The sequence below is a fragment of the Ammospiza nelsoni genome, chromosome 11, assembly GCF_027579445.1.
Source record: "Ammospiza nelsoni isolate bAmmNel1 chromosome 11, bAmmNel1.pri, whole genome shotgun sequence".
NCBI classification, from domain to species: Eukaryota; Metazoa; Chordata; class Aves; order Passeriformes; family Passerellidae; genus Ammospiza; species Ammospiza nelsoni.
Genome location: NC_080643.1, coordinates 21,922,642 through 21,948,251, shown reverse-complemented (window position 1 = coordinate 21,948,251; position 25,610 = coordinate 21,922,642). Strand labels below are relative to the sequence as shown.

At 46.0% G+C, this 25,610-nt stretch overlaps 1 protein-coding gene across 1 annotated transcript in view; it reads left to right on the top strand.

Moving 5' to 3' along the window:
* The window catches only part of WNK2 (WNK lysine deficient protein kinase 2), a 93,004-nt gene that overhangs the window by 40,156 nt on the left and 27,238 nt on the right, over window positions 1-25,610 (top strand). The window contains exons 5-20 of the mRNA XM_059480071.1: window positions 4,098-4,186; window positions 5,029-5,248; window positions 7,683-7,971; window positions 10,044-10,240; window positions 10,845-10,988; window positions 13,139-13,327; window positions 14,338-14,857; window positions 15,266-15,285; window positions 17,718-18,032; window positions 20,771-20,820; window positions 21,434-21,599; window positions 21,680-21,796; window positions 21,948-22,115; window positions 22,325-22,370; window positions 22,547-22,663; window positions 23,107-24,062. Of these exons, the coding sequence (XP_059336054.1) occupies window positions 4,098-4,186; window positions 5,029-5,248; window positions 7,683-7,971; window positions 10,044-10,240; window positions 10,845-10,988; window positions 13,139-13,327; window positions 14,338-14,857; window positions 15,266-15,285; window positions 17,718-18,032; window positions 20,771-20,820; window positions 21,434-21,599; window positions 21,680-21,796; window positions 21,948-22,115; window positions 22,325-22,370; window positions 22,547-22,663; window positions 23,107-24,062 (3,603 nt within the window). The remainder of the gene's footprint in view (window positions 1-4,097; window positions 4,187-5,028; window positions 5,249-7,682; window positions 7,972-10,043; window positions 10,241-10,844; window positions 10,989-13,138; window positions 13,328-14,337; window positions 14,858-15,265; window positions 15,286-17,717; window positions 18,033-20,770; window positions 20,821-21,433; window positions 21,600-21,679; window positions 21,797-21,947; window positions 22,116-22,324; window positions 22,371-22,546; window positions 22,664-23,106; window positions 24,063-25,610) is intronic.

The following is a 25,610-nucleotide window of genomic DNA, read 5'->3' as shown; positions in this document are numbered from 1 at the left end:
CAAGACATGCTTTCTCCAGCCTGTCACCTCTCTCTGCCCTTTCAGCCTGAATGACGGAGTGTAAACATTTCAAAAATGGATATGTACCGTAAATAGAAAACACATCTTTCCCAAGCAGTGGGGCCAAGCCACATTTACCACAGTTCACTTTGAAGTGATTTCCTGGTCAGCATATTTGCAGTGCCCTTCGTTCTGATGCCATAATCTCATTTTTCATGCATAACTTGATGGTTTTTCTTACTCAGATTTTTTTTTTGTGTTTAATCATTCTGCCAAGTGATTTTGATGTAGACAATAGTGATGAAGCATTGGAATCCGTGACCTTCCCAGGCTGCTCCAGCCTAGTGTTTTCTTAGGCATGTGCTGCAGAGTGCACAGCAGAGCAGCTGCATCTCCAGAGAGTTCCTGGCCATCTCCTTGGGTTCAGTGGTACAAACCTGTGCTTCAGAACAACCCACCCTGTGGCAGTGTTCTGGTTTGCATGTAAAGCTTTCATACTGTTAGTTCTCATCAACCATTGAAGGTTTTCTCAGCATATGCAGGCTCTATGCCATAGTGCGCACATACAGAATTAATGCTGTGGCACAATGGCAGCAGGCAAATCATGCTGTCAATGTCATTGCATGGACTTCTTGTGGCTTTTGGAGATCTTCTTAGATCTGCAGGTAACCCTCTTAGCTTGGCATTAAGATGGAGCACCATTCTGGAGGAAAACAGAGATGAGTTTATAATTGTACACTGTGATGTCATAGAACAAAATCCTGGCAAAATTGAGAGCTTTACCTTCATTTCACTGACTTCAGAGAGTGTGTACCAAGGTGCAAGTTTCAGTTGGAAACATGGCTTCACCTTTTTTGGTAGAAGGTTTTTTCCTTTTTTAAGAATGACACGAGCCTGTCATTCTTAAGGTGGAGTGGCGGCCCAGAGCAGGCTGACCCTGGGGTAGGAGGGCACCTCGAGGGGCCAGGAAAGCCTTAGAGACTGACTGACGTGGGCCAGACGTGCCAGTGACTGGTGTGGCATTCGCTGTGTCCCTTCAGAGCATCACGTGCTGCTCTTCCAAAGTGTGCTCTGCTGATGGAAAATGGCCAGTGGCTGTTTTTAGACCCTGCAGAATAAGCAGCACGTTTCTTCCCTCAGCATGAAGGATGCAACTTTTTCTCTATGTGTCTGCCTGTAGACTCAGCTGCCTTGTACTGGAGGGCAATGGATCACAAATCTAATTTCTTCAGAAAGAAGGGTATGGAAATAAGTGGTGGTGAGGGAGTCAGAATAAATTATCCTGTTTGGTACAGAGAAGCTCTCAATTTGATCTCTCATTTTGCTGTTGGTTTATATAGGTGTATATATATTTCAACATTTAAGGAATCTGTATTATCATTATGCCCCTTATGCCACCCAGTGAGCTCTGCCTTTCACATGTGGTGGCATTGAATTTATTTTAATTTAGAAGAGGCTGTACAGCTTTCAAACTGTCATGGATAATCTCTTGGCTAATACACTTTGAATTTTGGTGCTGTGTTTCCTTGGGAATGCTCAGGGAAGACAGATGGCTTTTGTTTAGGTGAATGAGATGAGCCCTTTGATGGCAAATAGAATCCCCCTTCATTGTCAGGGGCACTGTGCTGCAGGGGAGGGTTTGCAGCATCCCAGTGAGCTGGCCTTGGAGAGTTTAATGAAGAGTAAGGAAGAGAAGCATCCTATAGCACAGGGACAGGGAGAAAACACTTTGCCAGAGCAACTCTGTTCAGTGCTTCACAATTGTTGTCCTCGTTTGTTTCAGTCATCTACTCATAGCTTAGCTGTTCAGCAGATGAGCACAATGGATATTTGGAGAGGAGTCAGTGTTCCGTCCAAAGATGGGGAAAGTGTTGGTGGAAGAGTTGCTGTTTTTTATTTGTGGAAGCAATTTGTAAGGTCAATATTGGGAACCAGTCATCGGGGATCTGGTGCTCTGGCCTCCCTGTGCCAGGGCCTCCCCACCATCACAGGGAGGAATTTCTTTCTTGTGTCTAATCTAAACCTGTCTCTCTTCAGGTTAAAGTCTTTATTAGATCTTATTACGCCTTCTCCCTGGACATTGTCACACTGATGTGGAAATCAGTTTTCTCATAGCAAGCAACAGTGAATTGAAATGTATAGATTTAACCTTCTTCCTGATGGAGAACACACTAGACTCCTGTAGCTTAAACATGAATTATGGTGCAGAGGAGTCCTGCTGAAAATACATTTTGATGGTGCTTTGTTTTCTTTCATTTCTGATTCAGGTATCAGAGCTCTCCTAAGAGCTCACCGTGGCACATTGAGCCAGCCTGGGCTTTGCAGCCCGGGCACTCCAGTGCCTTTTGACACATTTTTCTGATACACAAAATTTGAACCCTTGTCTCATCAGTGAGATTTAGGTTTGCTTAAGCAAATAATTCTTTTTAGTGGGTCACAGCCAGCCAGCCACGTGTATGGATTATTTTGTTTTGTTCTCACAAAAATGGGTTTCTTAGGATCGCTGCAGCTTTCTGCTGAAACAAAACCAAGGAGCTGAGTCTTTGAGTGACTGTTCTGTATATTTATTAGTATTTTTTCAAAATCTACAATGTACATGTTTCATGCTAGAATTTCAAGACAAATAGGGGGTTGTTGATCTAAAATTATTAATTAATCAAGTTTGAAATAAAATCTGAGGCTTGAACAGAATGTTCATAAAAGAATAAAAATATAATCTGATGCTGAAATATTCAGAAATTCTGAGAGAGGCTCCAGCCCTCACTGAAATTTATCCATAAAAATTATTCAAGACTTAATTCAGTGTATTATTTGCAGACCCTCTTTGAAAATACTTGTTTTCTTCTTTTAATCCACTGAGTGAGCCAAAAGTCTACTCTGTGGGGCTCCTTATCTGTGACTGCATGAGCCATTATTTACTGTTATTTCAGAGTGAAACTTTAAAAGGATTTGTATGGAGCTAAATGTTCAATTGCCATTCAGTTATGTGCTTAACCACATTCTGTTTTTTAGATAAAGGAAATTGTGTTTCCTTTTTGTTCTGCTCATTGACTTCATTGGAAGTACTTGGGTCCTTAAGTGATAAGGTCCAACTGCATCATCTCTTCCCAAATAAATTTTGTCATATTTTCATCCGTATACATCTTGGTTTAGTAAGTAGAAGTAATAACATGTTTTTAAAAGGGAATCAATTAATTCTGTGATTTATGCTGGACATCAAAAATAAAGAGAAGAACTTCTTGCGTTGCCACTTGTCACCTGTAGCTGAATATAACCATGGATGTGGAGACACGGATTCTGCTTCCCAGGGTTTTCTTCTGCAGTGGGTAGTTGGTTTTTCTCCTTGAAAGGCCACGCTCATAGGTTGCTGTTCCAAATCTGTTCCCAGCAAAAATGCTAACATTTGACAGAGATTTAACCAGATTTATAGGTCGCACCTGTTCTATCACATATTCCCAAGGGGTTTCTAACAACATCCTGGGAAATTCAGGAGCAGTGCAGAGATGTTGTATTCTCCTGCTTCCCTGCTTCGTTTTGGGGTTGATCTTTAATTTTTTATGCAGAGGGGAATACGTTGGAGAGTGTTTGGGTCATGGAAATGCAAAAGGTTTGTGGGAAACAGGAATATGGACTATTCCAAGGTATTTTTCACTCATTTTCAATACTAGCTATCTGAAGAAAAACGTGATTATCCGTCCTTAGTCATTTAGTGCTTCGCGAGTTGAGGCAAAAATATAAAAGGAATAATTTCAGAAATTGGTTATTTTTGAAATTTAAACTTAGCTGTTTCTTGAATATTCACTTTAGAGTCCAGAGGATATAAAGGTAAAATTTGCAAAGGTTGGTAAAGAAAAAGGGATACTTTCCCCGTGTAGGGCTGAGCTCGTGCACATTAGTGTATTAGTTTTGAAGTGCAATGGTATTTAGAAGTATAGTACCCCTAGATCCTTAACTCAGTTTTGCATTAAGGCTAGCAACTTAAAGGTTTTAATAAGTTCCTGGGTTGAGTTACCTTTAAAATGCAGAGAAAATATACCTAATTAAGAGGTGTAATGTAATTCTTTTTCACATTAAATTGTTTTTCTTTATGCTTTTAGGGTATAAAGCCAGCAAGCTTTGAGAAAGTTACCGATCCTGAAATTAAGGAAATAATTGGGGAGTGCATCTGCAAAAACAAAGAAGAAAGGTTTGTTTCAAGGGACTGAGTTTTGTATTAAATAACATGTGTGCAGGGATTTCAGAACTGTCTGTGGATTTCTGCTCTGGTCTGTGGGTCTGCCCTGTGCAGAAGAAAATGCAGCATGGAAGCACAGGTCTAAATTATTTCCTGCTTTCCTGGCATTCAGTGCAGGATAAGCAGTGCTGTTGTGTCTCTCAGCCACTCAGCATCACTGTGGAGCTGAGCTAGGGTATTCTTGCAATTTCTGGTTCAGCAGCCCAAAAAATGCCAATGGGAAGGTTCTGTAGGGGGCAGGGAGGGTGATAAAAGCGGGTGTGGTGGATTCATCATGAGCTGTGGTAGCAGATTTCATTGCCCTCTGGATATGGAGACATGTTATGCCTAGTTTCCAGCTTTGGTTTTAAAAATTAATGTTTTACTGGTCTCTGCCAGTTTGTCTCGTGCTGAGTATCTCCTGACTTGCACAAATACAGTTTTTAGAGACTGCAGCTCACAGCCTAGAGAGAATCTCTTCTCTGGTACTCTTTAAGCTCTTTAAGCTCTTTAAGCTCAGATACTTAAGAAAAGTTGAACAAAGCTACAATCTGCATTTCTCTAAATGCTTATGGTGTATGAATATTGCTGAAGGTTTGAGAAATAGGTAATGTCAATTTGAGAAATAGGAAATGTCAATTTTTTCAATTTCACTTTCTTTTCAAAATCCCACATCTTTTCAGAAAGAACACAAATTCATTATGTGTGAGCCCCAAACAGTGTAAATATTTCCACTTTTAACAGCAGTTTCTTTTTACAAACCTTTCTAAAGCTGTTGACATGCAGTGTTTGATTCTTCTCTATATCCTTTGCAGATATGAAATTAAAGATTTATTAAGCCATGCCTTTTTTGCTGAAGATACTGGGGTAAGAGTGGAACTTGCAGAAGAAGACCATGGTAGGAAATCCTCTATTGCCTTAAGACTCTGGGTAGAAGATCCTAAGAAACTGAAAGGAAAACCCAAAGATAATGGAGCCATTGAGTTTACTTTTGATCTGGAGAAGGAAACTCCTGATGATGTTGCACAAGAAATGGTAAAATACACTTCTGATAAAAATGTGTATATATAGAAAGTAGTGCATGAATCCCAAGGGAGAACAGGAACAAGCTGGGTAAACTAATTTCACTTGAAGCACTCCAGCTGTCCAGTTTAGGCTCTTTGCATTGATTTTGGAGTGACTACTGCAAGAAAGGGGTGAACAGGGAGCAGCTAACTGAAACATATAGTTTGAAAACAGATGCCTGAAATCACAGTTTACACAGCTGAGGAACTATAGAGGTCTGGTCTACTTTTATATTTTGCACGCTCTTCTGCCAGTTTCTATAGGCTGTTGGATGTCTTTGAATTTATTTGGAATCTATTTAGTTCCGGACAGCAGCTAGAAATACATTAGAAGAGTTCAGAAGTTCAATCACAAAGTATTCTGCATTGAATTCTCCAAAACACTTTCCCCCATCTTTTCTGTTGGTGTTCCTTTGAAGGAATGTAGATGAGAAAGGTCAGTGGTCAGCTGCTCCACCCCCAAACTTTGGTAATAACTGGATTCACTGAGTTAGGAGTAAGCTTTGGATTTTTTAACTAAAAAGTTTCACTTGCTGAATTTCTGTATTTTTATACTTGTGGAGTTTTGTTAGGGAATCTGTGTTCCATTTTCACTACATTGTCCTTAAACTCCTATTTTGATGGTGTCTTTGCTGCAATTGTTTTGTTGTTCTAATGTCACAGAGGCTCAGGGTCAGTAAGCACTGAGCCAAGGGTCTGAACGTTCCTAGGCTTGCAGAAACATTCCTGTGCTTGCAGAAATGTTCCTGTTAGACTCTAAATCCCTAGGGATCCCATTTAATGATGTCATCACCACTCGTGTTCTGCTCAGGAGGCACTCATTTTGGTAATGCTGCCTTGCTCAGCTGGAACTCATCACCATCTACTCCGAGTTTAGTGGGAGGAATTCAGGCTCCTTTGTCTTCTTGTCGTTAGTTTGCAGTAGGTCCAATGTTTTTCCAGCAATGTATTATTACAGAACTCATTTAGTTTAAAAATTGCTCTGGTGCCATTACTTACTGTTATATTTTACATTTAAATATTGATAGAAATATTTGAAGTTTCAGAGTTCTCTTAAGTTGCTTGGTCCATAGTTGTGATGCTTTATTTTGAGGAGGAAATAATTCTCGTGAAAAGTATATTTAAAAGGATCATGCCCAAAACTACAGTGACACTGTACCTATTCCCAAATAATTTAAAACTCTGTTTTCTACATTAATGCATACCTAAGAGACTGCCCATTAAATGCTTTCAAACCTGAGGCTGTTGCAGAGGCAGGAAAAGGGCATGTTTATTGCTAAATGTATTTTTCTAGTCCTTATGAATTGTTGAACACCAAAGCCATGTGCTTTCATCTGTTTGTTGCTTTGTGTGCTGTGGAAGAGAGGAATGCAGGAGACCTTCTGAGTACAGGGCATTATTTATCATTGCTGACGGGATTCTGGTAGTCAGGCAGTCCCACCTGCCCAAATGATATGGGCAAAGGGAAGTGGAAACATTCTAGTGGGTTTGGAAAGTTAAGTTAGCTCTTGAAGCTGTGTTTTAAGGTGCTTTGCACCCATTAATTTTAGCAGTGAAAGTCTAAGCTGTGAAAGTGTCTTATGTTTGGGCAAGAGCAAAGCAGGAAAGCCTCAAGATTTCCCCCATGGATGTAAGTGCTTTCAAATCTGTCAAATGTGCATGTTAAGAATGTAGGGAGAGCAGAGACAGCTGTGGTACGGCATTATCAAATGAAAATTTGTACCCTGCACTGCAGGACATTATGCAAACAAATAACACAAAGATGAATTTCCATTTTTTCTGTTGAGCAGTTGAGTTCTGAGAAGCCTCGTCCCCTTTTCCATCAAATGGGAAGAGTCTGCTTTTTCTTTGTAAAAGTCAATGAATCCTGACTGACTTCACTATTTAAGAGAAGTTATTTTGAAACATAAGTCTGTTAACATCTTGTCCTTGATGATTTGCTGTGCTGTTAAGCAGAGCAATTTGGATAAAACTGTGTGTTGGACGAGTTAAGATTCAGATTTAGGGGCAGTTTGATTCACTCCAGGTGCATTTTTTAGAGATTCTTTTTCCTGTTTTGTCTATTCTTTTAGTGTTAAAAAGGAAAAAAAAGAGGGAAATCCATCTGCCATTAAACTTGCCTCAGTGGAAGTTCAGTGGTGGATAGTTAGAGCCAGTATGTAGTCAGGTCTTAGACATTACATCCTGGGTTTTTTTAATGCGTTGGGAATAGAAATTTTACTGAGAAAGAACCCTACTCCATCAAGCTCTTGAGTTCCTGTTCTTGTGAGAAATAAATTAATATAAATACGTGTTGTTTCAAATGGATGTTTTCTTTGTTGGGAAGAGGTTCCAGTGTCATGTGTGTGCTTGTGTGCGTGGCAGCCACGTGCTCAGGACCTTGCTAAGTGTGTGTTCCCGTGCAGATCGACTCGGGCTTTTTCCACGAGAACGATCTCAAGATCGTGGCCAAGTCCATCCGTGACCGGGTGGCGCTGATCCTGTGGCGCAGGGAGCGCATCTGGCCCAGGATGCAGTCGGAGGAGCGCCGGGACTCGGAGTGCCTGGACAAGCTGAAGGCGCCGCCGGCGCAGCAGGTCCAGGTCACCTACCTGTCCCACACGGGCCACCACATCCTGTCGGAGCCCGAGGAGCCGGAGGCGGACCAGCACCCCTTCCAGCAGAACCTGCCCGCCAGCGTCACCTCTGTCGCCTGTAAGCGCCGCGGTGGCTTCGCGGGCACACGGGGATGAGTGTCTGAGGGGGGAGCCCGCTGTGGCCTGAGCTCAGGTGAACTGATGTGGGTGGTTTTGCACAGTAGCTCAAAACCCACAAACATCTGGGACAGATGCATGACAATTTGGAAAGCAATGAAGTTGCAAGAAAACAGTACTATATAGATATCTTTATATAACTCTCTATATATTTTGCTGCTAAACAATCATCACAGAGTTGCTGTTTTACTGTTCTGGACTTGTATGTAAGCACATTTAAGTAAAAGATGCATTACATTTAGCAAGACATCTGCTGCTTCAATTCAGGTATTTTATAAAGGGCTACATTGAGGTCTGCTTTGAATACTGAAATATCCATGTGTACCTGTACAGGAAAAATCCCTTTACATGATATGAGAAATAGCTACATTTGATTAACATTCACAATATTGCCACATTCACAAAGGTTTTTATCTGAAGCTAAAATGAGCTCATTTCATTTTTTGGATCATATACTTATGTCATGCTAGCTCCTATGAGGAACACTGCAATTATGGCTCTTTGTTTCTAGTGCTGCAATGAAGTGACTTGTGCTTCCCATGGCTGTGCTGGACATGAGTTCGCAAAATGTTATACTAAATACAACCTCCACCTTTTATTTCCTACCCTTCCTCAACATTTAACCAGAACTTGGTATTATTTGGCAATTTTCTGTCAGATTATTTGAACATTTTTCTTAGCATAGGGCCGCTATAAATTAGGGTAGCACCCATTCTTATAATTTGAGATTAAATGTAAAAGTGGAAATTAATAACTTAATGTGTGCAATATACATTCTATAAAAACCTGAGAGTGACTCACAGCTTTTCCTTTATTACTCTACCATTAGATTCCTCTGGTTTTTTTTTTTCCTTTGAGGTCCTGAATAATCGTTTGTAATAAAACAGAATGTTAATGCAGCAGAAATCCCATCATGAGAGTAGGGCTATGTTGGCTCTTCAGAAATGAATTGAATAAATAGAGAGGGGAGTTTAATTTTGGAAAAGAAAAACAGTTGGGGGAATAGCTTGGGAGTACAGAAGAGAAATGTCATCTCTGGTGCTATTAAAAAATAATTTGTTATTTAAAAGCCAAATAAGTAAAACTTTATTTAGAATATGGAAAAAAGAGACAGAGGAAGGTGTTGGGAAAACAAATACTATTTAAGCTTAGCTGTAACCTAAGATGGTTATTGAAACTCTGTTGCAGTTTTCTTTCAGTTTTGAATTTTAAATCCCTATTAAAGCTATTTGTCCTTGGGATACATCTAGCTGCACTCTGGTTGTCTCACTTCCTTTCTCAAGTGAAGAAAGCAGTAATTTAGGCTCGAACAGAGTTGGGCACTTGTATTTTACACATTTTAAAAGTTGTGAAAAGACTTTTTAAAGTCAGTAATACCAATATTTCCAGTTCCCAAAGGACCCAGTGCTTGCCCAGTGCCCGTAGCCGTGCAGTTCCATAGGTTAACTGGGCAAATGCTCCACCAGAAACTCCCACAGATCTGAGCGTGCCAAACCCATTGGAACCTGCACAGGGGTTTGTGTCTGACCTTAATTGCACTACGCTGAAGCAGAGCATGACTTGCTGAAGTAAAATCATACAGCATAAAGAATTTTGTAATTCTCAGGGCTGCTGATAAAAGCAGTGTTAAAGTTGGTGCATCCCTGGAAGATGGAACTCTGAAAGACCCCACGATCTGCTCTGAACATGACAATCGGGGTTTCCTCTCCTTTTATCCTACAAAATCTATAAGCATCTGCAATTCGGAATGTCAACCTTATGCCCTTTAAAGGATATAGTAAAGTGCCTGAAATATCAGTGTGTGCAGAAGTCCATGGGGGTGGGTTTTGGCTTAAGAGAAGCAGTGTGTGCCTTTTGTAGAGAATAACATTGGTGTTGTATAATTTATTTATATAAAGAAAGGGCTAGAGTAGTAAAAATGCTAATTACATAAACCATGGTGACCTTGCTCTAAGATCATCACTTGAACACGGGGAGCTGTTGAACTTCTAATAAAAATGACTGTTGTTGCAGCTGACAGCACGTTTGACAGTGGCCAGGGCTCCACGGTTTATTCGGACTCGCAGAGCAGCCAGCAGAGCGTCATCTACTCGTCCCTGCCAGACACTGTCCCTCCTGCCATCCAGAGGGTGTACAGCCCCCCCCTGAGCGAGGGCCAGCCCGTGCCCCACAGCCTCCCCCAGCTCGGCCACTACCAGCAGCCCTCAGCAGTAAGTCCAAAGCTTTCTCAAATAGTTCTGTATCTTGGGTCGCGTTTCATATTATCAGTTATGCTCTTGTTCCCAGTGGGTATGGGTTCCAGGGCTGTCTGTATGCACTCCTCACTCACCTCTGCACATAGTGGCCTGCTCAGTCCCTCATCAGTCTGCTGGCATTAGTTAGTGGCTTTGCAGCAAAGCACAGGAGGGACATGGACCTGCTGGAGTGTGTCCAGAGGAGGCGACAAAGATGCTCTGATGGCTGGATCCCTCTGCTCTGGAGCCAGGCTGAGAGAGCTGGGGGTGCTCACCTGGAGAGGAGCAGCTCCAGGGAGAGCTCAGAACCCCTGGCAGGGCCTGAAGGGGCTCCAGGAGAGCTGGAGAGGGACTGGGGGACAAGGGATGGAGGGACAGGACACAGGGAATGGCTCCCACTGCCAGAGGGCAGGGATGGATGGGAGATTGGGAGGGACTTGTTCACTGTCAGGGTGGGGAGGCCTGGAAGAGGTTTCCCAGAGAAGCTGTGGTTGCTCCATCCATGGAGGAGGTTTCCCAGAGAAGCTGTGGTTGCTCCGTCCGTGGAAGTGTCTGTCCCTCACGCTCTGTCTCTCTGCAGCCCGTCCTGCCCGCAGTGCCAGCCACGCCCGCCGTGGTGCCCCAGCACTACCAGGAGCCGGCGATGCCGTTCCCCGTGGTCCCCAGCACCGTGGCCTCGCTCCCGCTGGGGCAGCCGCCGCCGCCCGTGCTGGCCGGCCAGCAGGTGAGAGCTGGGCTCTGCCATGGAGCCGTGTCCATCTCAGCCCTTCCCTGTGGCTGCTCTGCCTCGCACAGGGTGCCCAGAGAAGCTGTGGCTGCCCCTGGATCCCTGGAAGTGTCCAAGGCCAGGTTGGACAGGGCTTGGAGCACCCAGGGACAGTGGAAGGTATCCCAAGTTTCTCTGCAAAACTTCCCAGAGCACTTATGTTCCTCAGAGACAACAGTGTCCAGTGAATGCTAAGGAGGGCAGGGCAGCAGAAGAATGGAAATTAGGGTGAGAAATTCACTTACCTACAGAATGAATTGTTTTGATCTTGTATCAGTACGCACTGGTGGATCAGACATGTGGAATCAATGTTGTATCTCCTAACTTTTGTTTATTTTTCCAATTTGGGTGTCCGTGCATTTACACTGCTAAAATTATAACGAGGCAAAGTTACCTAATCTGCCTGGATATTTTCCCTTCCCTGTGCCTTACCCAATTCACAAACATTTCTTAAGACACAAGCTGGATTTGAGAGGGAGGTTTTAGGAAGCAGCTCCATTCCCTGAGCAGAGTTTTCCTGCTGTAATGCGATGTCTCCAGGAGTGGGAGGTGGCTGAGCCACAAGTGCTAGTACCCTCTGTCCCCTTGGTGACCCGTGGGCAGCTGTGTGAGCTGCAGATTAACCCAGCTGGGGCGCGAGAGCAGAGCTAGCTCTGGGAGCTGGCAGCTTTAGGAGCTCCAGCCCAGCGCCGTGGGCATGTGGCTCTCCCACCCCAGAGCTGGGGCTTGGTCCTGCAGGAGCTCCTCCATGGAGTGAGTTCCTCCATCCTTCAGACAGTGTTCAGGTGCCTCCACCTTGGCCCTCAGTTTGCTCTGTGCCATCACCAGAGCCAGGCCAGATCCTGCACTGCTGTTCCCGTGTGTTTGGGATTGTAACTGGGGAGATCTTTCCCAACATGAGATGGCAGAGGTGCTGTGTGCTGCAGGGCCCGATGAGGCCACCAACCCTGTGGTCCCAAGTAAGTCACCTGAGCCAGCCTATGCCTCAGGGTCATCCTTTCGAACCAGAATGTTTTTTTAAGTATTTCCAGGACTAATTAGAGGAGCTGAAAAAGAAGATACCAATAGTGCATAAAATGTGGGGGGTTGTTACTGGTAATTTCCAGCTTTTACGCAACTTTTTCTCTGTTCTGCTGTCTAAAGCCTGGCAGGCCAGGGGAGCACTGCTTTCTCTGGAAAAGTAAAGCTGCTTTTTTGGCTACTGCATTGTCACTACAGTACATCAGAAATATCTAGAACCTAGATTTTACTGCAGTTATTGTGGTTGATTGTGTCTCAGGTAATAAGTGTTATATTTACCATGCCTGCTCCATTATGTAGCAACTTCTGCTTGCCAGGATGAGCTGAATATCAACTGTATCTTGTAAGTTAGTGGGTGGAGATTTCAGGGGACCAACTGGAGCAATCTCTGGGATTTCAAGAGTCTGAGTCATTATAAATAGCCTCTCCAAGACAGTTACCACTTATCATTTTTGGTAATATATCTTGCATTTAAATGTGTTTTAAGTGTGGGCTCCTGTGCAGTGTTTGAATTAAGAATGCTCGTCTCTCCTGGGAGCTGTCCTTGCTGGAGCATGACCAGGGCAGGGAATGGAGCTGGGAAAGGGGCTCCATGCCTGGAGAAAAGGGGGCTCAGGGAGGACCTTCTGGCTCTGCACAACTCCCTGGCAGGAGCGGGCAGCCAGGGAAGGGTCGGGCTCTGCTCCTGGAGAACAGGGACAGCATGAGAGAAAATGACCTCAAGCTATGGTGGAGAAGGTTTAGGTCAGATATCAGCGAAATTTTCTTCACTGAAATAGTGGTTAAGCATTGGAATAGGCTACCCAGGGGAGTGGGGGAGTCACCATCCTGTGAAGTGTTCAAAAAACATATTGATGCAGCCTATGGGGACATGTTTCAATGGTGGACCTTTCAGTGCTGGGTTAGGGGTTGGACTCAGTGATCTTGGAGGTGTTTTCCAATCTTAATGAGCCTGTGATTCTGTACTCCAAGCAGCAGGTCTGTCCTGACAGTGTGCTGGGGAGAAATGGGGAGCGTGGCCAGCCGTGTGGCTGTTGTGCAGTAACCTTTCCCTGTTGTGCCCGCAGCAGCAGCAGCAGCAGCAGCAGCAGCCCATCTCGCAGGCAGCCTCCCTGCAGCAGGTGCTCGGCAGCCAGCCCGTGTGCCCGCTGCCGCCCGCCCCGCACCTGCTGCCGCCCTTCCCGGCGCAGGGCTCGCAGGTGCCCGCCAGCAGCACGCCCCTGAAGCCCCTGCAGATCTCCACCGTGCCGCAGCTCCCAACCGTGGCCCCTTCCCAGGTAAGGAGGGGCCGTGAGCGTGGCCATTTGAGGAGAAATTTCCAGTTAATCATTAACATGATTTGCAGGTTTTGTGTGGCTATTTTGACTGCATGCCAGTTTAATTAGGCGATAAGAATATTATTGCTCTTTCTTAATTCCTCTATATTTCTTTGTTATTTGTTTGGTGAATCGGAAATCTCCTTTGTGCCCAACTCTACGCCATCCAGTTAAACGCAGCTCCAAAATGGCAATAATTTTTTTTGGGGTTGTTTTGTTTTGGTCTTTTGCACTGTTCCCTCTGTCACAATCTCTTCCCCATCCCAGGCTTGAGGGCATGAGCAGTTGCCTGTTTTTATTGCTATTTTCTGACCTCCTGACTTCACCACCTCCCCCAACACTTGCCAGCCGTGTTGGTGTTGTTCTGCTCTCTGGAGCAGGGACAAACGCTTCCCTTGGCCTGGGAAGGTGGATGGTGCTGTGTGTGGTAATGGCAGCACCATAATGGGAAGCAGCTTGTGTCAAAGGGCAGGAGCAAGCTGCTGCCGTGATGCCAGTCTGCTCCATCACTGGGAGGTTTTGATTGTAAAAACCCTTTCTCTGGGCTCTTCCGTGCTGCCTGAGTTGCAGCTTGTTTGAAAACAAGGGTTTAAATTGCCCCACTTAATTTTGCATGAAAGAGTTTTACGTTAGGTCTGGCCCAATTCCTTTTAATTTCTGTTCAAATGAAAGCAGCTTTTAATTAGGATGTTGCTTGAAGGCTTCAAGCTGGTGTTAGAAGTAGTTCTAAGCTTCTAAGGTATAAAAGCATCCCCCTCATATGTATTTTTTTGCTTTTACTAATGATTTAAGCGTAAATCAGTTTTTATTACCCCTTGTGAAGCTCAGGGAATGAATGGAAGTGATTAACAAACAGACATAATTATCCTCCTGGCACAGGTGGATTTTGGGGACTTGTGTGGCAAATGAAACTTCTCTATACCATCAGTGAAAGCACTGATGCAGTTTATGCAATATTATATTTTTTTCAGATTCCTCAGTTTCCTGTCATTCCTGCAATTACTCCTCTGGCAGGGCTTGACAGCCTTCCTCCAAACCTGTCTGACATCCCTGCTGCAAACGTGCCCCCCATTCCCGCTCCCTCGCAGTACTTTGCTCCAGCCGTGATCCTGCCCAGCCTGCCCATGAACCCCACGCTGCCCATGGCGCCCAACTCCCCCGCCCTGCCCATGCAGGCCGTCAACCTGCCCCACACCACCGTGGCTCCGCTGGTCCTGCCCTGCCAGCCCATGGTGCCAAACATGCCGGCGGCCACCATCCCGCTGCTGGCCGTGGCGCCGCCGGGGGTGCCGCCGCTGGCGCCGCACGCCGCGCTGCCGCCGCAGCCCGTGTTCCAGCCCGCCTTCCAGCCGCTGCTGCCCGGCGACGCGCCCTCGCCCCACCACGCACAGAGCTCCCAGCCCGTGGGCCAGGCACCGCCGCCGCCTCCAGCCCTGCAGCCCGGCGCCGTCCACCCTCCCGAGCCCGCTCACCAGGTAAATCCGCCGCAGGGTGCTCCGGGGCACTGCCCGCCCTGGGGTCCTGTTCCTCGCCAACGTTCATCCTTGTTCTCAAAAGGTTTTGTTCTTCTTGCTCTCAGTTCTGGAGCTGGTGGCTGAAGCTGTGAGCTGTGGGGTAGCAGGTGATATCCTCAGCCAGGGACAGGGGTTATCAAGGGTATAGGGCACAACACAACTGGCTTTGGACAGTAAATGAGCAGAGCGCTTTCTGAATTTCCTCTTCCTTCTTGCTCTCAGATCTTGGGAAGTGTGAGCCGTGGTTCTCCCAGGTCGTACCAAGCCTTGCCAGTGCCTGTAGCTGGTCCATGTAGGATGCAGGGGCTGCTGGGTACACACAGCAAATACAGGGGAGCTGGCAGGAGCAGCGGAGTTGTTTTGGTGTAGAATATATTTAAAACAGCAAAGGGAAGTGGCCCTCAGGTAAGGACTCTGGAAAGCTCTGTGGAAAAGCACTGTCAGACCTGCAGGGCAGAGATGGATTCTAGCTGCAGACCCTTTCCCCCTTGAAAAAAACAAAGCATAAACGAGCTCAAGCAGTATTTACACGGAAACTGCCTCAGGACTGACAGAGTCTGTAAATACTTCTCTCGCCACATCTGTGATATGTTGGCATGAAACAGTCTGACCAGAGCAGGGGAGGACACTCAACCTGCTAATAAGGCATTTGGAAAATCTGTATTCTGCCACATCCCTTCACCATAACACCCTAATTAAAATTTGTAACATCCCATCCCAATCTGTCGTGGCATCTTCAGAGCAGTACATAGTTTTTAAATTTCTCTCTTCAGCCTTATACAGGATTGCTGTCGTTGAGAATGTCAGCAGCATGGAGTTTGGGAGTGTTACTCAGTGTTCCCTGTGGCTTTAGAGGGAATGGAATCAAGCACACTGGACACAGTGAGCATGGCAAATACCAGAACTGGAGAGCTGATGTTCCCAAACTATCCTGACAAAGTCATTAGCTATCAAATATGTGTAGAAGAATTGCATATGGAAGAATTTAAGTTAAAAAATTGCTATTACAATGTGCAGAGGAATATTTTAAAAAACATTGTTTTGATTTGAAGACTTCTGTTGGAGAGGTATTTCTGTATATAATGCCATGCTGTTTTCACAATTGATGTTTAGCACCTCTGAGTTCTGTTTTGGCTGGCTACATCTATATGGGCATTCACTTAAGAACTGCTCTTGATGATCCTTGTGGGTGCCTTGCAAGTCAGAATATTCTGTGATTCTGTGGTTTGACATTGAAATATTTTGTGAATTATTCTAGTTATATAAGATTTAAAATTGAACCACCCTTCTGTGGCATTACACCACACTTGTCAGCCTAACAACCCCCTCCTTGGGCAGCCATGTAACTCTGAGGTGTTATGAAGCACATCCTGTCTTTACTTTTATCTACATTAAAACCTGGAATAATAGTTTCAGCCATACCCAGAACCTGCTGAGAGCACGCAGCAATGAAATCATGTGGCCTAGTTCTCATCTGAGTCTTATTTTTTTTAATGTATTTTCCAATAGCCTTAAGTCTCTATGTGATGATACTTCAAAAACAGTAAAAATTGGGTACACTTTTACCTAGTACTAAAAGTCTTTTTTTCTTCTATATGCTTCTTTCTTTCCTTCTTCCTCTTTCCACAAGCTCAGTCCCCCTGGAAAAATACATGATGTACCTAAAAGGAGAACGTTCTGATTTTAAATGTACAACCCAAAAGGACTGTTATGCAGAATAACAACCCGGTCTCTAAGGTAGCTGGCATCCTGTCGCCTGGATCTGGTTCCCACCAAGTGCTTACGCACTTGAGTTATTTTAATGCACTGGAGAAATCCACTGAGAAAATTGAAACTCCTTCTGTCCACACGAATGTGTTGGTAGGACTGGGGTCTTGGGCCTTGGCACATCAAGGGTTAGGTTGAGACTTCAGTGCGTAAACTGCACTAAACTGAAGTAGGACACAGGTGTATATTCAGTGAAAGAGTTAATTGTGTCATTTGTGCCAGGTCCTGGTTCTATATATCTGGCAGATTTCTTAAAATATCCTAAGTTAGGTTATGGGTAGAATGTATTTTTCTCTGCATGGACAGTGTGGAACTGTTGAAAGCAGAGCAAGGTATTCAAGAGAATGAATTCATCACCTAAGATCTTAAAGGCAAGTCCAGAGGAGGCCATGGAGATGCTCTGATGGCTGGATCCCTCTGCTCTGAGCCAGGCTGAGAGAGCTGGGGGTGCTCACCTGGAGAGGAGCAGCTCCAGGGAGAGCTCAAAGCCCCTGGCAGGGCCTGAAAGGGCTCCAGGAGAGCTGGAGAGGGACTGGGGACAAGGGATGGAGGGACAGGACACAGGGAATGGCTCCCACTGCCAGAGGGCAGGGACAGGTGGGATATGGGGAAGAAATTCTCGGCTGTGAGAGTGGGGAGGCCCTGGAAGAGGAGCTGTGGCTGCCCCTGGATCCCTGGCAGTGTTCAATGCCAGGTTGGAGCTTGGAGCAGCCTGGGATAGTGGAAGGTGTCCCTGCCCATGGTAGGGGGTGGAATGAGATGAGCTTTGAGGTTCCGTCTATCACAAACCATTCTGGAATTCTGTAATTTTTCCTTTCTTAGCAATATCTGGTTTTGTCCCTACTAATAAACTAGTACCTGATCAATGCACCTCGTCATAATTGTACAGAAGGAATCCTTAGCGCTTTTTTTGGTTATTTCATTGGAAGTCTATCTCTGTAGCTGTTACTGAGAGCATCCAAACCCAGTTGCACTGCGAAGTTTGAGTCCTTTCTTCATGAACACCAGTGGCTTTGCTCCCCCGTCACGTTGGTGCAGAGATGGTGCTAACAGCTCTCGTTGTGTTGCAGCCCATGCCTGGACACAGTCAGTTTGCTCTGGAAGCTGGAGCCCAGGTGCCCGTGCTGCCAGTGCAGCCCTCCATGGTCATGTCACCGCCGTTGCAGCTGCAGCCGGAGCTGGTGCCGCCCCGCGTCGCTCCCGAAGGCGCTGCCCAGGCCCATGGCAGCCTTGCCACAGCTGCCCCGCCTGCCCCCATAGAGCCTGGCCTGCCTCTCCAGCCCTCTGCTCTGCTGCAGCTCCAGCCTGATCTTTCGCAGCCACTGGGCCAGCAGCTCCCGGCTCCCTGCTCGGCTGTCACGGCGGGCACTGAGACATCTCAAGAGGTAGAGCCCTTCCTCTGAAGTAACTCACCGGCCTCGGCCTTAATCTTCTTAGTTACTCCTGTGTGAAACTGGGCTTGTTGCACAAGGGAGGTTATCCCCTCGGTGTGTTGAGCTGCTGCTCCTTGATGCCAGCAGTTCTGAGTCAGCAAATAATTGGCTATTTCAAATGAAACCTCATGTTGCAGCTCAGGAAATGTCTCACTGAATTAATGAGGCAGCAGGACTAAGCACCTCCTTGTCCGTAGCTGAGCACAAGCACAGAGATAGAAATCAAGAAATTCTCACTGTGGGTGAGTTAGAAGTTGTTCTGTAGAATTTCACCCATGTTCTGTCCAGTCTTGTTTTAAATGTCTCAAGCACTTGTTCAACCAACCATCATTTGCCTTAAGAAACTACTCCACAATCTGAGTCTTTGTATTGTGGAAGCCCCCTTCATCCTCTTCAGTTTGAGCCCTATTCTCATTTCATTTAGCATTGTATCCTCCTGTTTTGCCTAATGTCTGGGATTTTTGTTTCTCAAGATACTCATAGGCATTGCCAATTCTCTGTGGTCATAGAAGCAGGATGCTTTTTGTTGTTTTCCTTACAGAATTGTCAGCTCCTCGTCTGCTATTTTGACTTTTCTTTCCACTCCCATAATTGTTTAATCTTCAATCTTGACAGAACATCACAGAACATTTATCTCTCTTCAGCTGCCTGTTAACAAAACAAAACAAAAGCTTTGGCATTTCTACCTGATTTCAGGAAATAAGTCTAATTTTTTCTCCACTCCTGGATGGAAATGTCCCGCTGTGATTCTGCATTCAGAGTGGTTCCTCTTGAGTCTCTGCTCTGAGTTATCTTTCTTCCCAAAGTATATATTTCACCTTTTCAGAATTAGTCTCTTGGTTTTGCCCATGTTTCCATGACTTGTCACATGCCTTGACCCCAGTGCAGCCTGAAATTCCATTGGACATACAACTCAATGCTGCCTCCAGAAGATGCTCCAGAAGGGCTGTGCTAACACTAAAAATGAATTCTAGTTCCCCATTTTTCCTGTCTGTCAATGGCAGTTTAATTCTGACTGCATCAGCGTTCCTGCTGTGATGTAGGATGTTTCCTGGTGAATGTGTGTATCCTGAGGTTAAGTGTAGCAGGAATGGTTAGAGCCTGTCTGCAGTGCTTCACCTGCAGACCCAGAAAAGCTGGGCTGGCTCCGGCATATCCATCACTCAAGGTATTCCTTCTCCAGCTGTCTTTTTTCTGAATGCACAACTCATGGCAAGGTCAGTGCTGGTGCCTTCAGTGCAGAGTCCGTTCCATGAGAGATTCTGGAAATATGAACAAACCTCCTTGTTAGGCACTGTGACGGGGGGTACAAGTTCTCCTGAGAAACTCATGGCCACTGAGGCACATGTCTGTCCTTCACATCCCACATCCCTCAGAACATTTAACCTCTGGTTTGCTAATTTCTTTCTCACATCCATCTCTAAGTTAACCCCTTTCTCTCATTCAATTTAAGAAATGAAGCAAGTACCGATGCACATCCTCTCCATGCTGGTTTTCCGGCATACATTGCTAAAGTTTCCTTGGATGTAAGAGAAGTTTCATACCTGTCTAGATAATCAAGACACTACATTTTGTTTCTACTCTGCCATGACATTTTTATCTCTTCTGTTGTGTTCAGGCACGTTGCAGCACTTGCATCCAAACCAACCTGAACCAGTCAGGCAAAAGAGGTTTTGTAAGGCACTTGGTGGAGTGCTTTACCAGAATGTCGATACATTATGTCTGTGTTCTCACCGTTCATTGATGTTGCAGCTTTATTGAAACTGCACGTAAGCTTGGCATGGCTTAGGTATGGTGTTTGCAGCCAAGGAGTGGGGCTGGCTGGTTAGCTGCAGAGAACCAGCGATGGCCAGTTCCCCTCTGAGCTTGTAACCCCAGCTCATCACTGCTTGAGTCCTCCGTGCAGCGAAGGCAGTGGAGGGGCTTGTTTCTAGCTCTGCGTCTATAGAAGGATTTTACAGACATGTTTTTATAAATATATATAAAATTATATATATTTATGGGTGTATCTGGTGTGAGTGTATATACACAGCTATATACACGTAGGGGTGTGTGTGTCTTTGTGCATACATGGTAAGTTTGTTACAGCAGGGGCTGCAGCATTGTCACAAATTCTGTGAGAATGGGTCTGCCCAATGTGAAAATCATGCTATGATGTCTGTCCCAGAGCTGCAGCCAGTGAAGAGGGAAGCTTTTAGGGGAAATTCATGTAGAGGACAAGAGGACATGATGCAAGGGTGGCTTTCTTAAATTATGAATTTTCATCTTTTGTTTGTAAGTTCCTCAAATTTTCCCACTAACCCAAACACAATGAAAATACTGAGCATATTTTCAGGAAACTATATAAAGCAATGAGCCAAATTAGCAGATACATTCAAAAATAAAAGACAGTGGAATTGTCCTTCAGTCAGATTTTGCCATGGTGGAGAGAACTGTTTTATTCCTTTCACCATCTCATCTGCTGTGGACAGAGGAAGGGAAGTGGCAGGTTAGTGTCTCTGACTAAGTGGTTGGTGCCTTGGACAGAAGTGATGTTGAAAGGATAAAATAGGGCATTTATTTTATTTCTAGGCTCCAAGAACTGGTTAAACAGAATGGTTTTAGAGTTACTGATGCCAACCCTTTCCTAAAGGTGTTTTTCATCTGCTAATACAATGTGTTTGCTTAAATTACTTTTTCTTGCATTTTAGGAGCAGGCAATACAGGACAAACTCCAAGCTCTGTCCCAGAGTTGCGAAAGGTATTATCACCTCTTTGGCGTAAGAAATGCTTGCATTTTGGAGGCTGTTTTATCTGACATGATCAGAAGAAGGACTGGGAGCATGTCTAGGGAGAAGCTGACAGTGGTCTGTGTGCAGTGTGCCCATTCTGGCACCTGCAGCTCTTTTAATTCCTTAGTTTGGATGCAGCATCCTAGCCTTGGTGTATGTACAGCTGTATGGATCTTCTCTTTTCCTCCCTCTACAGCAAACCTTACCTGTTTGACCTTCTGCTGGGAGGGCAGAAAGACAGGAGCTGAGAAAACTTCACCTTAGAAAAGTAGGAACTAGTGCAGTTCAGAGAGGGGACTGTCAAGGCCCCTTAAGGGATATATTCAGAGTGATGGGACTTCTGCTGTGTTACTGCCAGAAACATCAATAGATCATTTCTTGGTAGGTGTTGTAGCCAGAGTATGTGCCTGGTGTAGAGTAGTGCCCTTTGCTCGCTGAGTATCTTCCAGTTGACTCAGTTTAGGCCAAAAAAAAAAGCGCAAATGTGCCCTTTTTTGCAGCCTCTCTTATAGCTTACATGTGATGCATGACTCCGTTGTGTGTGACTCTGCCTTTATTTTGTTCTTCCTTTCTCTTGTGAAGCTACATGAGTCCAGATGTTGCTTCTGGCAAAGAGATGAGTGACAGCTTGGAAGGAGCAACAGGAAGTGGGAAGCAAGAAGGAAAGTCTTCAAAGAAGCATAAGAAATCCACACGTGCTCGTTCGCGCCAGGAGAAGTCCAACAGACCCAAACTGACCATACTAAATGCAAGTACAACCTGTGGGAGGGTAACTCTAGGTTTCCTTTGGCTTTGCCAGGAATAAGGGTTGTTGATCTCTGCATGCAGGTGTGTAACACAGGGGATAAGATGGTGGAATGCCAGCTTGAAACCCATAACCACAAAATGGTGACGTTCAAGTTTGACTTGGATGGTGACGCACCGGAGGAAATTGCCACTTACATGGTGAGATGTGGCTGCCCACGGGCCCTCAGTGCTCCCAGTTGCTTCAGGCAGCTCCTCGTGTGTGCTTGTTGCCTGAGCTGCCTGGCAGCTGTGGAATGGGGCATTAATAAAAAAAGTCTGTTTTCCCCTTTATTTTGATGTGGCCTTCTAGGTGGAGAATGAATTCATCTTGCAAAGTGAAAAAGAGACTTTTATTGAACAAATGAAGGATATCATTGATAAAGCAGAGGATATGCTCAGTGAGGATACAGAAGGAGAGCGAAGTTCTGACCAGGGAATAAGTCCCCAACAAGATGCAGATAGGCTGGAAATAAGCGAGGTAAGAAACGCTGAGTACAGATTCCTAGTTTGATTCCTTTTTTTTTAACAGCCAGGTACTTAAATTACTTTTGCATCTTGTGTTAAAAAAACTAAAAAGGTTTCTTAACTAAAAAAATAATGCTTTTGCTCTGTTAAGCCTTATAATACAAGTGGGATGCTGGTCCTCTTGCACTGATCCAGCTATTTCTTGTGTTGTCTCTTTAACAGGAGAAGCGTCAGTCTCAAATGAAGACGCCTGTGTATCAGCAAAATGGTAAGAGTGCCTTTGAGTTTCTAGTGGAAGGTGTCCCTGCTCATAACAGGGAGTTGGAACTAGATGGCCTTTAAGGTCTCTTCCAACCCAAACCATCCTGTGTAATTAAGACAAAGTCATGATCTGGAGACAATGGAAATTCATGTGTTTACTTGTAATTTTCTTTTCATCCCTAGTTTTGCATACCGGAAAAAGGTGGTTTATTATATGTCCAGTGGTTGAAAACCCTGCTACAGATGCCCCTGAGTTTTCTCCCCCGGTGCCTCCCAGTGCCCAGCAGACAGAAGGGCCAGGTATCTCCAAACTTTATAGAAAATGTCTTCTCAGAGCTGCTGTGTTGTCTCTCTTCTGTCCTCACCTCACTCAGCTGTGATGGTTTCACTTAATTTAGTCAGAGGAAGAAAATGATGAGTTTTGTTAAGCTGTGCATTTAGATGCGCACGTGCATTTACATATGTTTCTGGCATTGAACCAAATTGGGAATCTTTATATGAGTTTCAGTAAAGTGTCAGTATTTTAGCTATACCTTATGCTGCGGGGTAGGTGAAATTCTCCATCACTATGTGTCTTTTCAGTGAAATATTTTTGCTGAAATAATGTGAAAATTCTCATTTGATGTACATAACAGCTATTTGCTGGTGGGAATTGCTAGTGGGTTGTCCCTGCAGCTGACCAGGGGGCTTGGCAGTGATTTCCTTTCCTTTCAAGGTTCACCTTTTGCTTGTGTTCTCTCTAGACGCGGAGCAGTCAGATGACCAGCCGGTGAGCTCTGCGGTGACAGAGGCGCCTGGGCTCGGGGCTGGCCAGCAGCTTCCCCTGCACACAGGGGTCAGTGACAGCCCCCTTGGAGCCGCCCTGTCCCTGGCACCGGCTCCTGCTGCAGCAGCTCCTGCCAGCGTAGCAAGCCAGCCGGAGTTCCCAGCGCCAGCCCCGCTGGCACCTGCCCCGAGCATGGCGGAGCCCGCGGTGGCCGGCGGGGCTCAGCTGGAGTTCCCGCATCCCGGGGCCCCGGCCCCCCGCGCCGTGGGGCTGGAGGAGCCCTCCGAGGCCCCGGCCCCGCAGCTGCAGCCGCCGGCGGACGAGGCGGCCTGCGTGCCCGACGTGGAGATCGCCTGCTGCAGCGTGGGGCCGCCCGCGGCCGCGCCGGCGGCTCTGGGGCCGCTGCCTGCGGACGCCGCGGTGCTGGAGCGGCAGCCGGCGCCGCAGGGGCCGCACCTGCTGGAGGGCGGCCAGCCCGGCGCGGGGCCCTTCGGCAGCCAGCCCTTCCCCGCGGCCGCCGGCCCCGACGGCCTGGCCCTGGCGGGCTCCCAGCTCCAGAGCCCCACGCAGGTGCCGCTGGCCGCGTCCCAGCAGCCGCCGGTGGCGCAGGGCGGCGCGGGCATGGCCGGGGCAGGGGTCGGCCTGCTCCAGCAGCAGAACCCCCCCGGCACCGCCGAGTCCGACGGCGAGGGCCCCCCCAGGGTGGACTTCGTGGACAACACGATTAAAAGCCTTGATGAGAAGCTGCGCAATTTGCTGTACCAGGAATATGTTCCAACTTCTTCGGCATCAGCAGGGACGCCAGACACCTCTGTGCCACCCGAACAGGGCGACAGTGAATTTACCTTACCACCTTTTCCTGAAGAGCAAGCTCCTGCCACAGCGTTGGATGGGAGAGACCCGAGCTATAGCACCCCGGACACGGGCCAGGAGGTGACAGCTGCTGCCCACCCTTGTGCCCCTCGTGCCCTCAGGGGCCTTGCCTTGCCCACCCTTGTGCCCCTCGTGCCCTCAGGGGCCTTGCCTTGCCCCCCGCTGCTCAGTCCCCCAGCGGCTCTGCCCTTCATCCCCCCAGAGCCCGCCTGTAGGGCTGGCCCCAGAGCAGAGCTCAAGACTCACTCTCCTGCCGTAGGCCACGTGTAGATCTTTTGCTTCCCTAAACATTTCATATCTCTGTTCCAGGGTTTGTTACCTCTGCCTGCTGACTGCTTTCCAGTGTGAAAGCTCACTTAAATTTTTCTTGTCAGATGCATCCCAATTAATTTTTCAGAAATGCTTATTAGTGAAAGCCAGACTTTCCCTTTGGGTTTAGAAGTGGTATAATACTTTAATTCATCTCCTCTTGTGTCCTATCCAAAGCAGGCAGAAATATGTCCATTTCTTTGTAGTTTAGGAATGTAAAACACACGCGTGGTGTAGTCATTGTAGTTCTAATGAAGGTGATTTTGCTTCAATTTTAAGTATAAATGAATGGCAGTGGTACAATTACTGCCTTAGAAGTCAACTTGGATAAAACAAACATTTCAAGTACCTTTGCCTTGTCCACATGCTACAGCCAAAGGCAGACATTCCATGTGCATGAGTTTCTTCTGTTTCCTGTAATAGTTTCTTTTGTCTTCTCCTGGGCTTGGTAGAGCAAGACTGACACAGAAGCCTCTAAGGAAAGAGGTAGCAGGCAGTCAGGGACAGTGGTTCTTCTGTCTCAGTTGAGCCCCCATGTTAGGTTTTTTTGGATAAAATTCCAAGTTTATGAAATAATCAGATTTGCAGCACATTGTGCTAGATCAGTGTCTATTCTAGGCCCTGGCACAGGTTACCCAGAGAAGCTGTGGCTGTCCCATTCCTAGCAGTGTCCAGGGCCAGGCTGGATGGGGCTTGGAGCAACCTGGGACAGTGGAAAGTGTCCCTGTACATGGCAGGGGAGGGAATAGGATGAACTTTGAAGTCCTTTTCAACCCAAACCATTCTATGATTTTATATCTTACTCAAAAGTAGCATTTCTGGAGATAATTCCATGCCTAGCAAGGCTGAGCCTGTTCTGTGTAGCATCAGCTGGAGGGACTCCTGTCGACTGCCCAAAAGATGCTGTGTGGTACAGGAAAGCAGCTGTACTGGACTGACTGTTGTTTTCTAATGATAAATTACTTTCTACAGCAAACCCAATTCTCTGTCTGTGAAGGGTGCTATGTCTCTCAAGTAATTGGAATTCATCCTATTAAAATCTGTGTCAGTAAGAAAAGAGACATAGAATTTCTGAGGATAGACGTACAGATGAGGAACGTACAGTCTGGCTGGAAAAGCAAACGAGAACAAAGCCCCAAGCATGTGTGTATATACAATATACTGGCTTTCAGTAGCTTGGGCTGCAGTTCCAACTGCAATGCTGCCACTGCTTTATTTCTTTCAAGGAAGAAGGAAAAAAAATGGGGGAGTTGGAGGCAAGACTTGAAGGTTCCTCCACAGGCACTGTGAAATAGTTCC